Source organism: Ranitomeya variabilis, chromosome 8 (genome assembly GCF_051348905.1).
Source record: "Ranitomeya variabilis isolate aRanVar5 chromosome 8, aRanVar5.hap1, whole genome shotgun sequence".
Classification (NCBI taxonomy): domain Eukaryota; kingdom Metazoa; phylum Chordata; class Amphibia; order Anura; family Dendrobatidae; genus Ranitomeya; species Ranitomeya variabilis.
This window is the reverse complement of record NC_135239.1, coordinates 168,776,477-168,792,139: the sequence shown is the minus strand read 5'-3', so window position 1 is coordinate 168,792,139 and position 15,663 is coordinate 168,776,477. Positions and strand designations below refer to the sequence as shown.

Sequence of the window (15,663 nt, the reverse complement as noted above, 5' to 3'; positions counted from 1 at the left end):
TCGGCCTCCTTGACGGAAGACAAGGCACTTTGGACAAACTATAAAACTGATTATTTCGGCAGTTACAGCACACAGAACTAAAAAAATAATTCCCATTATACGGCCAGGTTGAGATGGCTGTATAGAAAAACGAGCCAGTCTATTCCTCAAATTCAGACGTGACAGGCTTCGTAAGCATGTCTGTATTGTGGATAGGAGCCAGAGCTGCTATTACATGACATGCATTAGTCTGGTCTGTATACTGGACCACAAAAGTGCATGCTGCAATTTTTCCCACGAGGACCATTATTCCAAGTGGAAAGTGGGCCATGTGCTCTAAGACACTGGCTATAATTGGTCTGAGCGTGGGGCACATGAAGTCAATGTAACGGAGTGGCCCTTGGCTGAGTGACGGTAGTGTTCCTACAGTATGAATGGAAATCAGTCAATAGGGAAATCGCTAAGGAAAAGTGAGTATCTAAAATATCACATGACCTAATAGTGTGGCTGTGGACTGATATGTGATCCAATGCGGGGGGGAGGGAACAAAGTTCTGTATATTTGTACACCAGGATTACCTTACTACTCCGGCTCCCGTCACCCCCAACAAATTGCTAATTTTGGCAGTGAAAGCTGTGAACAGCTGGACACTGCTGCATTACATTTTCAGATGACTGTATTACTTAGACATCTGAAAACCATCAGAGAGGGTCTGTGTTCTGGCTCATAAGGGTGAACAGAGAGGGGAGGTCTTCATATAACTTTGTAATATAGATTATGCTTTGTTTTCTTACACCATTGTCCTCACTGGCTACTATAATATGCCTAAGCCTCGTGTCCACATGCTGGGAAACACTTGATGTCTTGATGCTGAAGACATTTCCATCTTGCAGGAATTTATTCTGCCCTGAGTTTAGCAATCTTTACCTGCTAACAAAAAAAAAAAAAACACACAACAACTTTGCAATAAAGGAATAGACATTTAGTAACATTTTTAGTCTCAAACTAAGGCTACTTTCACACTAGCGTTAACTGCATTACGTCGCAAATCCATTTTTTTGCCGAAAAAACGGATGCGTCAAAAAAGTGAAAAACGTATGCAACGCATACAGCATTTCGACGGATCCGTCGCAAATCCGTTAAACGTTTCCGTCGAAAATACTGGATGCGTTGCATCCGTTTTTACCATCCGTTGCATCCGTTTTTACGACTGATCCGTTTTTAAAATGGGAGGCTCCCAAATTTGATTGGCTACTGGAAAATATGGAAAACTATATAGTTACTGTTTTTACAGCCCATCTTTGAGGGTTTTAGTTTTGTGGCAGCGATGGAAGGTGTTCTTGTGAGCATTGCTAGTTTGGTTACCGACATTATCTTTGAGACGATTCGCCTGGATATCATAGTGCGGGAGAAGGAGGCGGCAGCGGAAAGACGTAGGATGCTTCTGCAGCAACGGAGACGGAGGCGACTCTGGATACATCCGATTAATGAACTACGGATGATGATAAAGGGATCCAAACCCTAACCCTACCCCTAACCGTTTAATGAACATTTTCTGACAGTCATAGTGCCACGTATTTCAGTGCCACGTATTTCAGTGCCACGTATTTCAGTGCCACGTATTTCAGTGCCACGTATTTCAGTGCCACGTATTTCAGTGCCACGTATTTCAGTGCCACGTATTTCAGTGCCACGTATTTCAGTGCCACGTATAACCACGTAGTTATAGTATTTAATATACGTGGCACTTATATACGTGGCACTTATATACGTGGCACTTATATACGTGGCACTTATATACGTGGCTGGCTGGGGTCTTGTGGCTGGCAGTCTTCTCTCTGGGTCTTGCTGGCATATGTGGGGTTGAAGGCCCAGGCCAGGTTTATATAGATTTGGGGGTGTCTGGCCAATTGGCAACAAAATCCAGCTTCTGAGCATGCTCAGTGTAAAAAAACGTATTGCAGCGCTGCATTGCGTCGTACGACGTGTCCCGACGCATCCGTCGCTCATAGGCTTCCATTGTAGCCAACGACGTATGCCGCAGGATGCGTCGCGACACGTTTTTTAGGCGGAGACAAAAAACGTTACAAGCAACGTTTTTTGCCGACGACGTGTGGCCAAATTTCGACGCATCCATCGTAAAACGGACACGACGTATGCCAATCCGTCGCAATACGTCGCCAATACAAGTCTATGGGGAAAAAACGCATCCAGCAAAAACTTTTGCTGGATGCGTTTTTTCTGAAAAAAGACGTTTTGAGACGTAATGCAGTTAACGCTAGTGTGAAAGTAGCCTAACACAACTGAGGACTTTTCCCACACACAGAAAGCAATCCGGCTTACCACATTACATAAGACTGCACATTCATTCTGACATTACATGGGTTAAGCCTGTGAAGAACATGTACAAGTAACTCAAAAATATCATGTCAGCCAAACAAGATTACAGCCTGAGCGGCCTCCAATCTGCCAGGGATGGGAAATGCCTGATGCTCCCAGGAAGGTTGCTAATTACAAAATACAAAGAGTCACATGTTCAGCGGAGAGAGGATTTAACCCACAATCCGCGGCACTGCTGATCGTTGTGGCACTCGAGACCATTTATCCCACCAAAGGATAAAAAGCGCAGAGGGAAACATCATGCTTGTAAGCAGAGTCAAGATTTGGGGATTAACGACGGATAAAATTCATATGAAGCGATAAACATTAAATAAAGCAGTGATCACTTTGTAAGACTTAGGTCAACATAACAAGAGACCGCATAATTCCAAAAGTGACGGCGCTGCGGTGCCACACAAGTCCGTGGGGTACAGGTGAAGCCTGAACGGAAACTACAAATTGTCAAAAGTTTTAGGTCCAACTCGTTTTTGAGAAAACCCACTCTCCAAGATGATGGTGCATACTGGATCCCATCACCTGTCCAATCAAAGAGGTTGTCCAACTGTTTCAAATAAAAAGCAGCAAATGTATCTAATAAAATAAAAACTGCTCGTCTTCACCCACCCTGCTGATCCACTGCAGATACCCTCCTCAGTAGGGCCATATTTACTAGTGTTGATGCCACCGGCGTGGCACCTGATCAGTGAGGGTCCCAACTACTGTAGCTGCGGTGGTCATCAGCCGCCATAATTATTGCTAATAGCTTGTAAACAAAAACAGTTCCCCCTTTCTTCTCTTATACCAAATGGACGCCCATTGTGTGTAGTAACAATCTCAGGTTTGGGAGGACACCAGCTTTTTTCGGTGCAGCAATGCTATATGGTGGCTTCTCAGGAGAATAATAAGCAGATCCTCGTCAATGACTGTTTACTAATAGGACTGCGCTGATCCTGCACTCGCAAAGCACGAGCCGCTGATAAGCAAAACCAAGGAGTTCACCTTTGCAACACAATACGTGATAAAAGATGATTGGCAATAAAACAAGTTCAAGTTGATCAAAAAGGTCATAGAAATCTGCATTTGGTGGAATTAAATGGCGTTTCAGAATATATTAAGTCTGTCGGGCAAATACAATATCAAACTGATAAGCAAGTGCCCTTTATGACGTCTATACATCCCACAAGCGCTTCCAAACTTTGTCCACACCACAATGTGTGGAAAAACGTCTTATAACGCAGTGAAGAAATGCAATGTTCTTGTGGACTCCCCATGGGGCAGTGTGGCGCAACTCTTAACTTAGCCCTCGAGCAGTGAGGCGCGCTCGCAACTTCACCCCGGGCAGTGCGGCAACACTTGTGGTTCCCCCCGGGCAGTGCGGCAACACTTGTGGTTCCCCCCGGGCAGTGCGGCAACACTTGTGGCTTAACACTCCATCTTCCTGGGGCAATGTGGCACACAAGTGGCTTACCCACTCGCAGCATAACCCCCGGGGCATTGCGGCGCACTCTTAGCTTAACCTCCGTGGCATTCTAGTGCACTCGTAGCTTGACCCCTGGGGCATTCTAGCGCACTCATAGCTTAATCCCCGCGAATTCTAGTGCACTCATAGCTTAACCCCCAGTGCATTGTAGCGCACTTGTAGCTTAACCCCCAGTGCATTGTAGCGCACTCATAGCTTAACCCCCAGTGCATTGTAGCGCACTCGTAGCTTAACCCCCAGTGCATTGTAGCGCACTCGTACCTTAACCCCCAGGGCATTGTAACACACTTGTAGCTTATTCCCCGCAGCATTGCGGAGCACTTGAAGTTATCCCACAGGGAAGATTAAAAGGTTGCAATACATTGCTGTTTTCTAGAATGTGTCCAGGTAGTGCACCATTCCTTCCTCTGGGTGGGGGGAAAGAAAGCCATGAGTACACACATTAAGGGCTCATAAAAATACGCAGATCTGCACGGCCTCATTGAATAACATTGGTGCGAGTACAATCCGATTTTTTTATCGGATTGCACTCATCCGATTTACATGCAAGTGTGAGCGATCCCTAAAAAGAAATCTATCAGAGAAAGGTCTAGCAAAATTTGGAAGTTGGAAGGGACCTCCTGGGTCATCTGGTCCAACGCCGTGCTCAAAGCAGGATTACTGGGAGCAGTAATGCATTGCCACCTCTCTCTCCTGGCGGCACAACATAGGGACCATTCTTAGGTAAAGGATAAAAGAAAGTTACAAAGGTGGGACCCAAATAGACGCTTATACCATATCCTGTGTACAAACCATAAATGTTTAGGATGGAAATTACCCTCAAACGCTATGGAAATCTTTGGTATAATGTAATATTTGAGGTGAAGGTTTGCATTAAAGGGAACCTGACAGCTGATAAATGCTGCCCAAACCACAGGCAGCATGTATCAGACACTGGCGCTATTCATTGTAGCAAAGTATGTTTTACTCAAATACTGCCGTTTCAAAAAAACAAAACAAAAAAACAACAACATATATTTAAAGGCCGGCCAGGAATCCTGCTGCTCTGGCAACTAGTCCAAGTGGCTGGTCACCTGTGGCTTGAGTGACAGGTTTCGCCCTACACAAGCAAATAGGAAAAGATCTGCCACACCAGTGGGGGAGGGCAGGAAGAAGTTGCCGGGGATCAACCTCTTGGACTAATCACCAGAGCAGCATGGTCCCCAGTGGGTTTTACATGTAATTTTTTTTTCTGAAATGCCACAGTGTTTCACTCAGACATACATGGCCGAAATCATGCAGCCGGGGGTTTGATCAGCATTAGTGATGAGCGAACATACTTGTTACTCGAGATTTCCCGAGCATGCTCGGGTGACCTCCGAGTATTTTTTAGTGCTCGGAGATTTAGTTTTCATCGCCTCAACTGAATGATTTACAGATGAATGCCAGAATAAGTACATGTGGGGGTTGCCTGGTTGCTAGGGAATCCCCACATGTAATCAAGCTGGCTAATAGCTGTAAACAATTCAGCTGTGGCAAAGAAAACAATCTCCGAGCACTAAAAAATACTCGGAGAACACACGAGCGTGCTCGGGAAATCTCGAGTAACGAGTATATTCGCTCATCACTAGTCAGCGTGTTTCAGGTGTCGCGTTCTCTTTTACTGAAGATATTTATACCAATTTTACAGTATTTGGGGACCATGAAAATGACATTAATGGGGATATTCGGGTTTATACAAGTAGCGCTGCAGTTTGTCATTCATATTGAAGAAAACTGGATGAGCATTTAGTTCCAGGCTCCGCGGCTTGTCTTATTTAAATAAGAAAGGGAATTTGCAAGAATGATTGGGCCCGTTACTTGTCTCGTAGATGACCCAACTAAAGACTGTCATAGCTAGACAGTTCGAGAATGCGCAGCACACGGGGAGCATGCGCAGATTTCCCAGCCCAATATGGCATGTGGAAAATCATGTGTGTATTAGAATTGTAGCAATGAGAATTAAATGTTTTTAACGCTCTTCCACAAGTTATACAGAAAATCCATAGTGCCTACTGACCGGTGTTGTGGAATTTAAATCCACTGCACGCAAAGGGTAGAAATAGGAGGAAAACTTTCACCATTTACACAATGTCATCTGCAGTGGATATGTCAGGAGGGAATATACCCTTAGGGTATGTTTCCACGTTCAGGAAACGCTGCGTTTTTGACGCTGTGTTTTTCTGCAGCGTCAAAAACGCAGCGTCCAGATGTTACAGCATAGTGGAGGGGATTTCATGAAATCCCGACTCCACTATGCGTTAAAAAACGCACGCGTTTTTGCCGCGAAAACGCATGCGTGGTGCGTTTTTTCAAAACGCAGCATGTTGCTACTATGAGCAAAACACGCAGGTACACCGCAGGTGACCTGCCAATGACCTCAGGTGCAGTTTTGGTCAGGATTTTACTTGCATAAAATCCTGACCAAAGCCTGAAGCAAAACTGAACGTGGACACATACCCTTATTGTCACCATGTGCACATCTACTAGTAATTGTAACAATGACAGCCCAAAGTGAATGCAGGACAACATGAATGAAAAACAATTATTTATTGCTGATCAATTGAATTGACAAAAAAATAATCACTGGTAACACGTTCCGCAAACGCCCAGATGCACTAAGCAACAAGGATAGTCTGCTGCCTGAAGGAAAGCTGCCACTAAGGAGGACTTAAAGGGGTTCCGATCCAAACCAGTAAGTCTGTAGACTCATTCTGTGTGACTGTAAACTTATGAATTCCCCCCAGCGTGCACTGTAGGGATTCGCCAGTTTCTGAGCTGGTGAACAGAAGGTATGTACGAGTTATACATACTCCCGGCCAGTGGAGCAGCCTCGCTCTCCATACACTTGTATGGGGAGCGAGGCCACGTCCTCTAGTCGGCGACGTCTCTAGACGAGATGTGGCCTCGCTCCATACAAGTGTATGGAGAGCGAGGCTGCGCCCATTGGTCTGGAGTATGTGTAACTCATACATACCCTCTGGGCCCTGTCTCAGAAACCGGCGAATAAGCACAGGGCTAAGTGTGTGCGCTGGAGGGAATCATAAGTCTGCAGTCACAGAGTGACAGCATACTTATTGGTTTGGACTGGACAATCACTTTAATGATGGGAAATCCCATCAGATCTCAAGAAAAGTTGGTGCAAACTGATTAGCAGGATCCAGTCCAGTGGCCGCACCAGTGATATTTGGCTGATGGTTGGGAGGCCTGTGAACTATGTCTTACCTGATGGCATCCCCGGCTCTTCTTTTAATAAACCAGAACGGTGCAATGCCATTATTATAGCATGATGCATATGTAGCGTTGCACCAAGTTAGCTAACCAAAAGAGGAGTTAGGGATGGTGGCAAGTAGGAGGAAGTTTGTAGATCTCCCGGCAGTCGACCATAGAATACAGCTATGGCCTTTACACCAATCTGCACCATCTCTGACATTGTGGGTGAAAAAAACAAAACAAAAAAAAATTATGTGTAAGGGGTCCTTCAGGCAGCTTCTCTTACACATGATCATCATGATCATGCTTTTTTTCCCCCCCAAAGAAACAAGAACAGCTCACATGAAGTGAAGGAAACCGCTTACAACTTTTATAAACTGCGATGTTTCGATATTGCTCCATTACAAGATTTTAAGCCTTATCTTGTGCAAACCTCCAAACTGCTCCATGAACTGACCTTGGGACAGCTTTCCTTAAGTGTTTCTCCCTCATTCGTCTGCATGGGAATGAAAAATGGTGTGCAAAATGGTGAAGAATCACACGCAGGTATTGCCTGCAAGCAAAATCAGATAAAGAATACATTGTCATCAGTACGCAGATCATGTGCAATTGTTACATGCAAACTACACGCAGAAGTATTTACAAAAAAGAAAAAAATACAGATTGTGCTGAAATACATATTAACGAAAAATGCATGGGCCTTCCGGGTCATGGTTCATTCAGAATATGTAGCTTATACTGGTTTTAGTCCTATGACCATCAGGATCACTACAGGCTCCAGACCATGTACTGTATGTGTTATGAAAAAATTCCACCAGTGACAAAGCCCATTTTTAAAGTTCCTAACCTGAGGATAATAGTTAAATATTCAGCCAGTTCCCTGATACTGAAGAAAGTACGGGTGACCTAAAGTGTGCGGACCTCTAGATCTATACTGCCCCTGAACCCATAGGTTACATCACTGTTAACTAGAAAATCAGCCCTGACATCTGGGATTTTCACTCTGTCCTTCATTGATTGGCATCACAGACAACGTGCAATGATTATCGTACAATGACAGTTCTGTATCCTCCTCTTGTCTATGACCTCTTTCACTGATGGAGGGTACTGGGATGCTGGAGGATACCGAGAAAAGGGTAATGAAGGACATTTTTTCTACTAGTGAGGGTTACAGACACTGCTGTGGAAACTAGCCAGGGCAGCTCTATTTACCTGTACATTCACACAGTATGCGCAGCCAATGTAGCCACGGAACTGGTTTGCATTGGAGAGGGTGAAATCCGTGGCATAAATCCACATGCTCATGAATATTTGACATTGCTGGTTAATTTCCACTGCAGATTATTTTTGCCAGTGCATGGATGACATTTTTTTCTACACCCATTTGAACATTGCAAGTGTTCTGCAAGCAAATCAAAAGGAAAAAAAAAATCTGCAGCTAATCCGCCACAAATTTTGGGGCAATTTTTCTATGTGGAGATGCAAATTGGATAATGTTGGAAAAAAAGCTTACATTTTATTTAAAGGGCTTTAAAACAGAAAGCCAAAGTAAAACAGACCATGTTGGGCCTTGCAGTCGACCCTATCTAGGGACAGCAAAATATAGACTCAACGTATATGACCTTCTTTGACAGGGTGTGACCAGGATTAGAAGACAAAATTTCACGGTCTGTACATGGACCGACCGCAGTTCTCCCAACCTGAACTTCCAGCCTCATAGACATATATGAAGGAGGACAGTCCATTCATTGTGGCCCGTATGGGGCTCATTCAGACTTCACTGATATTTATCACAAAAAATATGATCCAAGTTTCATCAGTGTCTTTGATCGGAGTCATGAGAGTTTGCTCAGAGTCAGCTTTATCTGAGTCTCATCAGTTTTTCTTTCATGAAAATCAAAACATGAGGGATGTTTCTCAAACGTCTATCACAGTCCGTGAAAAATGGAACAGCATCCAAGTGCTCTCTGATTTTTCTTTACATGGACCCAAAAAGTTGAATCTGGTGAGTTTAAGCCAAGACTTGGGTCAAAACCAGACACGTCTCCGTGATTTTGTGTGGGACCACTCAGTTCTAAAACTACACACTCGTGTAAACAGCTCCATAAATTAAAGTAGGTAGTAGTTCTGTGAAAAACATAGACCTCAGTTGTATGTAAAATACTTGATGTCTGAATGAGCCCCAAGATATAATCAGCAATAGATGGGGAGTAGAAGCACAAGTCCCATTATCACAAACAGAAGACTCGCGATATGGATATGATGCGGATACATATCTAGTTGTACAGATAAAAGATGGGACATGGATAGGAAAATGGCTCAAAGTAGAGGGACCAAGAGACTACAACGACTAGCCATTTTAGGCATTTTTTTGTGCAAAATAAAAGCAGCACATGGTGTCTGACATGGCATAAAATCGCCATACCACAAAAAAATGAATGAAAAAATAACCATGGACATAGTACCAGTATATGTAAAAATGTCAGACTGATTTATTATGTTTTCCCTAGGGCAGATAACCAGACCCATGCTTAATGTGGTCATCTAGCATTTGGAATACATAACAATAATGCATAATGTTTCTTAGTGAGGCTTTTTATTGCAACTACAAAATGTTGCATAGTTAAAAGAAAAAAGCAGACTCTGCTAGAAATCTTTCTTCAGTTAAAAAAAAAAAAAAAAAAAAAAGCCATTCCCGTTGTTAACACTATGTTGGGCTGAATGGTTTTGCTGATGCGCCTGGTGGGATGTGAGAGCGTGATCGTACCTTTCACCAGCTCTATGTGTGACAACAGCCAGCAAGGTGTCAAATCCTGGGTAGAGTCAGTGCACAGAGTAAGAGACAAAGGACCTGTGAATAAAAGGAAAACCAGAGATAAGCAATGTTACAGAATCAAGCCTCTGACCTGCTAGAATCGGGAACCTGACCTCAGATCTGCTGCAATAAGCACAAGCGCACATCGCTATGGGCCAACCTATCTATACACTAGATATCCTGTACCAACTGCACCACACCGACAACCGCGTGCGCCAGTAATGAACACCGCAGCGTGTGCACCTACAGCTCAATGTATTGGAACTTACCCCTAAATCAATACATTGCCAGACACAAGCACTGACCCGATGGTGGGCCTGATAACCCAGACTAAAAGCATCAGGACGGTCTAGAGTGATATATATTTGGGTTTTATAGCAGCGCTCAACTTCAGTATAGACAATCTGAAAAAAATGTCAGGTACGTCTGCGACCTACTGCTCTAATGAATGCCTTGCGACAATGGTCTTGAGGTCAGGAAAGAACAGGGAATGCAAACCCCATTTCTGGTGAGTGGTGGGACCCACCCAATCTATCCGTTGGGTGAGGGGTAACTTGACTAGACCGGAGTACCCCTTTAGGAAAGCTTTTTTAATTCAATGATTTCCTAATGCGGTATTAGGCTAGTTTCACATTTGCGGACGAAGGCTTTGCGGAGGGCTGCGTAGTTCCTCCGTTAAGCCCTGCCCACAGCAGCGCCTCTTCCTTCAGCTCCGCCTACCCTATCTTTAACATTGGGTACGCAGGCCATGCGGATGCCTAAGCATGCGTCGTTTTGATGCTGCGCATGTTGCACTCGAAAATGTTGCATTCGACGCAGCGACAAAACGACGCATGGGGAGGCATCCGCAGACTGATGAAAAGCTGTCGTGAGCTCCTATAAAGGAATAAACAGTAGTGATGAGCGAACATGCTCGAGTGAGAAGTTCTCCGAGCACGCTCATGTGCTAACCGAGTGTCTTCGATGTACTCGAATACTATGTTCGAGTCCCCGCGGCTGCATGTCTCGAGGCTGTTTGACAGTCGCAACACATGCAGGCATTGTCTGTTTGTTAGATAATCCCTGCATGTGTTGTGGCTGCCGAGTGGCTGCAAAACATGCAGCCGCAGGGATTCGAACATATAATTCGAGCACGCCAAAGCATGCTCAGATAACACCTTATCTGCGCACATTCGCTCACCACTAATGAACAGATATCAGTTAGTGCAGGGAGTTTTCCCCGGTGTACACGCTGGACCTGGACACTAAAGGGTCAGAATAATAAACTGTGCTGGCTGTAAGAACAATAACCTGAACAGATCCATTAAAACAAATGTTTCATTAGGATCTGGTATGATGTCAAAAACCATGATGGCATTGTGAGCAGAGGTGCTTTAGACAGCCCCTTGCCATATGCCCACTTAGGGTATATCGCGATAACAGAACAGGTCCCGTTTCAGGAACCATACATACTGATCAGAACAGGACCAACGGGCATGTCCCTGCATTACAGGAGTGTCCACAAATTTCTACTGGTGACAGGCAGGGCTGACACCAATTCCCAGCAAACCCAGGCATGAACCATCCAATTTGCAGGAGCCGAGTCGGGTGCCAGTTGGCTGGTATCTTCAGGAGCTCACTGCCCCCGGTTTCCTGCTCTGCCGCTTGTAGTATGCTCCTGAAGATTGACAGTTCAGATCAGCGGCATGGTGACACCGCTGGAACCAACTGTGCTTTCTGCCAAGCTGCTAGCAGAGGAGGCTTTTTCTCTGCAGTACAGAAGAACGAACTGATTTGTAAGGCACAGTCCAGCCGCCATGTCACTAATCTGTGCCCCGAGAATCACCTCTTGCCTCATGGCATCTGTGGCTCTTCGTTTGATTAGCCGGCCTGGCACGGTGTCATTGTTACGATGTGATGTTGCACCAGGCTGGCTAATCAAAAGAAGAGCTGCAGATATCAGGAGGCAGTTCTCACTGCTCCTGCCACAGATCACTGATGTCCCCGATGGCCGGTCAGAGCAGCGCGTGCAGGCTAAGATCCTGCTCCTTGCCTAGGTTGTTGCCAGGAGTGGACAGCAGGGTGGTCGGTAACCTCGGCAACACTAAGAAAAAAAAAATGTTTTCTCAATAAATGAGCAAATTGAAAAAGTTGGTTCTCTTTAGAAGCATATGGCAACGTGACCCATTTCTGGACATGAGACAACTCTTAACCCCTTAGACCCTGCTGTCAGTCATAAGAGCAGCAACTAAGAAGCTGTTATAATAATAATAATTATTATTATTTATATAGCACCATTAGTTCCATGGTGCTGTACATGAGAAAGGGGTTACATACAGAGCTATAGATATCATTTACAGTAAACTGCTTTACAGCGACAGACTGGTACAGAGGGGAGAGGACCCTGTCCTTGGAGGGGAGAGGACCCTGTCCTTGGAGGGGAGAGGACCCTGTCCTTGGAGGGGAGAGGACCCTGTCCTTGGAGGGGAGAGGACCCTGTCCTTGGAGGGGAGAGGACCCTGTCCTTGGAGGGGAGAGGACCCTGTCCTTGGAGGGGAGAGGACCCTGTCCTTGGAGGGGAGAGGACCCTGTCCTTGGAGGGGAGAGGACCCTGTCCTTGGAGGGGAGAGGACCCTGTCCTTGGAGGGGAGAGGACCCTGTCCTTGCGGACTTACATTCTATGGGAATGCTGTTAGTGGGAGGGCTCCCTTCCAGACCCAGTACTACCTCCCCTGACATAGCCCCGGTGTCTGCCATGTTTGTACACCCTCCGGCCCTGCCCAGGCTCCACAGATGGGCACCTGTACACACCCTGCGATAGTACAGGACGGCTGTGCATTGTACAAGGGGGGAGGGCAATAAAACCCTGGGACTGTAGGCCCTGGGGCAGCGGGGAGGAGAGCGCAGGCCGGCAGTGAGCAGCCGCTGCCTGGGGAGAGGAGCTCACACCACACGAGTCACACCGGCGGCAGAAGGCCGCACCGTGTGCACACAGCGCTACATGTCAGCGCCACAGTCCATGCACCGCACACTCTGCCACAGCACTAGGCCCTGGGCGCGCACCGCTCGTGCACGTCGCCTCACACACAGCCGCTCATTCCCCCACATACCAGCTGCGAGAAGCCGTAACATATAGCGCTTAACCCCCCCACCCCAACGCTCCCCGTCGTTCCCTCTCACCGGTCCCCCGGTAACTCCCACCTCCGCCAACTCCGCGCTCCCCTGCCTGACTGCACCACAGCTAGCTCCGCCCTCTGGCAACAACACCACAACATGACTCGCCACGAGCACACCCCTTCGCTGCTGCCATTGGACCGCAGCTTCTACATTTCAGCGTTTGATTGGCTGTTTTGGCTGTCAATCACAAAGTTCCGCCTCTATTAGTCCGAGCTCCTTATTGGGCCTGTGGTGAGCACGCCCTTCCGAGCGTCGCTCTGTAAGTCTGGCGTGATGGTGTCATGACGTAGGAGCGTGTGCGGTTCAAGCCTCGGTTTACACTGTTACTGCGGGAATGAAGTCATTTCTGGAGGCTTCTGTGCTGCCAACCAAAGGCTGAGGACTGGCTGCCAATAGTAGCGGCTATACGCTGCGGCGCCATGGCAATGGCCGTGACGAGCGTCAGGGGCCATGTTTATAGTTCTACACTAGTGAAATTCTACGTGGACGTGTTTACCGTGGTGTGTGGCGGCTGCTCAGTTACTGTTGGAGGCATATGAGATAATGAAAGGGGACGTGTCCACCTAAACTGTGATACAGGAAAGAAATATATCTGGGTACCGTGTTAGCCAGTAGGTAGAAAAATGTTTAGAATTGAGAGTCCTCAGTGGTTGATACCTTTTAATGGCTAACTGAAAAGATGGTAACAAATTGCAAGCTTTCGAGACTACATACGTCTCTTCATCAGGCAAAGACTAAAACAAATTCTGAAGAATCACATATTTATGCACAACATAGTATAGAGAAAAAAAAAAAAAGAGGGGGAAAAAAACATGGATAAGCTAGGTGACATGAAGCAGAATTACCATGGGTGATAAACAGTTACGTCCATAAATATTGGGCCAATTCTTAGATAAGGATTGTTTTATTGTCCTGTGATTAGGGTCTCGTTCTGTTGCTATGACCCCACATGGTCTGATGGGCAAGTTCCTTAATTGATGTAAAAAGACATAAATCCGTGTGACACATTCATTCCTGCAGTTAGAGTGTCAAAGGTCGTCATCAGTTTATATTCCCAGACTCTCCTGTCTTTCTGTGTTTTGAAGTTACCTTTCAATACAAGTAATTTCATGTCCATAATGCTATGATTTGGGAGACAGAAATGTATTGCCACAGTAGATCCATTCTTTTTTTCTCCTATTGTATGGCGATGAGAGTTCATCCTTGTTCTCAGTTTCTGCCCTGTCTCCCCCACATACAGACCCCCAGTTGGACATTTAGTACAAATAATTAGGTACACCACATTAGAAGTGACGCAGCTGAAAGTACCTGGGATCTTGTAGTCCTGATGTGAATTGGGGGTCTTTATCTTGTCCGTGGTCATTATAAATGGACAGGTTTTACATTTTTTCTGGTTGCAAGGAAAGGTACCTGCAGCTGTTGGAGAGGACAGGGAGCTCTTGACAATGATGCTTCTTAGATTTGGGGGCTGCCTAAAACACAGTAGTGGGGGGTCTGGGAAAATGGATTGTAATCGAGCATCTTTTTGCAGTAAAGGTTGTAATTTCCATGCAGCTCCCCTTAGCACCTCCAGATTTGGATTGTAGGTAACTACTAGAGGCACCCGGTTATTTTCTTCTTTAGTTTTGTAATGTAGCAGGTGATTCCTTGATATTCTGGTGGCTCTTGTGATCTGATTTTCAATTGTTCTTGGATGGTAGCCCTGATTCAGAAAGGTCGCCTCAGAAAGACCTTTCTGAATCAGGGCTACCATCCAAGAACAATTGAAAATCAGATCACAAGAGCCACCAGAATATCAAGGAATCACCTGCTACATTACAAAACTAAAGAAGAAAATAACCGGGTGCCTCTAGTAGTTACCTACAATCCAAATCTGGAGGTGCTAAGGGGAGCTGCATGGAAATTACAACCTTTACTGCAAAAAGATGCCCGATTACAATCCATTTTTCCAGACCCCCCACTTCTGTGTTTTAGACAGCCCCAAATCTAAGAAGCATCATTGTCAGAAGCTCCCTGACCTCTCCAACAGCTGCAGGAACCTTTCCTTGCAACCAGAAAATATGTAAAACCTGTCCATTTATAATGACCACGGACAAGATAAAGACCCCCAATTCACATCAGGACTACAAAATACCAGGTACTTTCAGCTGCGTCACCTCTAATGTGGTATACTTAATTATTAGTACTAAATGTCCAACTGGGGGTCTGTATGTAGGGGGACAGGGCAGAAACTGAGAACAAGGATGAACTCTCATCGCCATACAATAAAAGAAAAAAGAATGGATCTACCTGTGGCAATACATTTCTGTCTCCCAAATCATAGCATTATGGACATGAAATTACTTGTATTGAAAGGTAACTTCAAAACACAGAAAGACAGGAGAGTCTGGGAATATAAACTGATGACGACCTTTGACACTCTAACTGCAGGAATGAATGTGTCACACGGATTTATGTCTTTTTACATCAATTAAGGAACTTGCCCATCAGACCATGTGGGGTCATAGCAACAGAGACCCTAATCACAGGACAATAAAACAATCCTTATCTAAGAATTGGCCCAATATTTATGGACGTAACTGTTTATCACCCATGGTAATTCTGCTTCATGTCACCTGGCTTA

At 45.5% G+C, this 15,663-nt stretch overlaps 1 protein-coding gene across 2 annotated transcripts in view; it reads right to left on the bottom strand.

Annotated features, from left to right (window-relative positions):
• TNRC6B (trinucleotide repeat containing adaptor 6B) overlaps positions 1–13,135 on the bottom strand; it is a 106,279-nt gene extending 93,144 nt beyond the window's left edge. The window contains exons 1-3 of one of the 2 annotated variants that reach the window (XM_077277371.1): positions 13,065–13,135; positions 9,837–9,920; positions 7,527–7,622 (exon numbers count right to left, since the gene is read on the bottom strand). In XM_077277371.1, the coding sequence (XP_077133486.1) occupies positions 7,527–7,561 (35 nt within the window). In that variant the 5' untranslated portion in view covers positions 7,562–7,622; positions 9,837–9,920; positions 13,065–13,135. Of the gene's footprint in view, positions 1–7,526; positions 7,623–9,836; positions 9,921–13,043 lie in introns of both variants that reach the window. The other variant, XM_077277372.1, reaches the window with a different exon arrangement.
• Between the last annotated feature and the right edge of the window lie 2,528 nt (positions 13,136–15,663).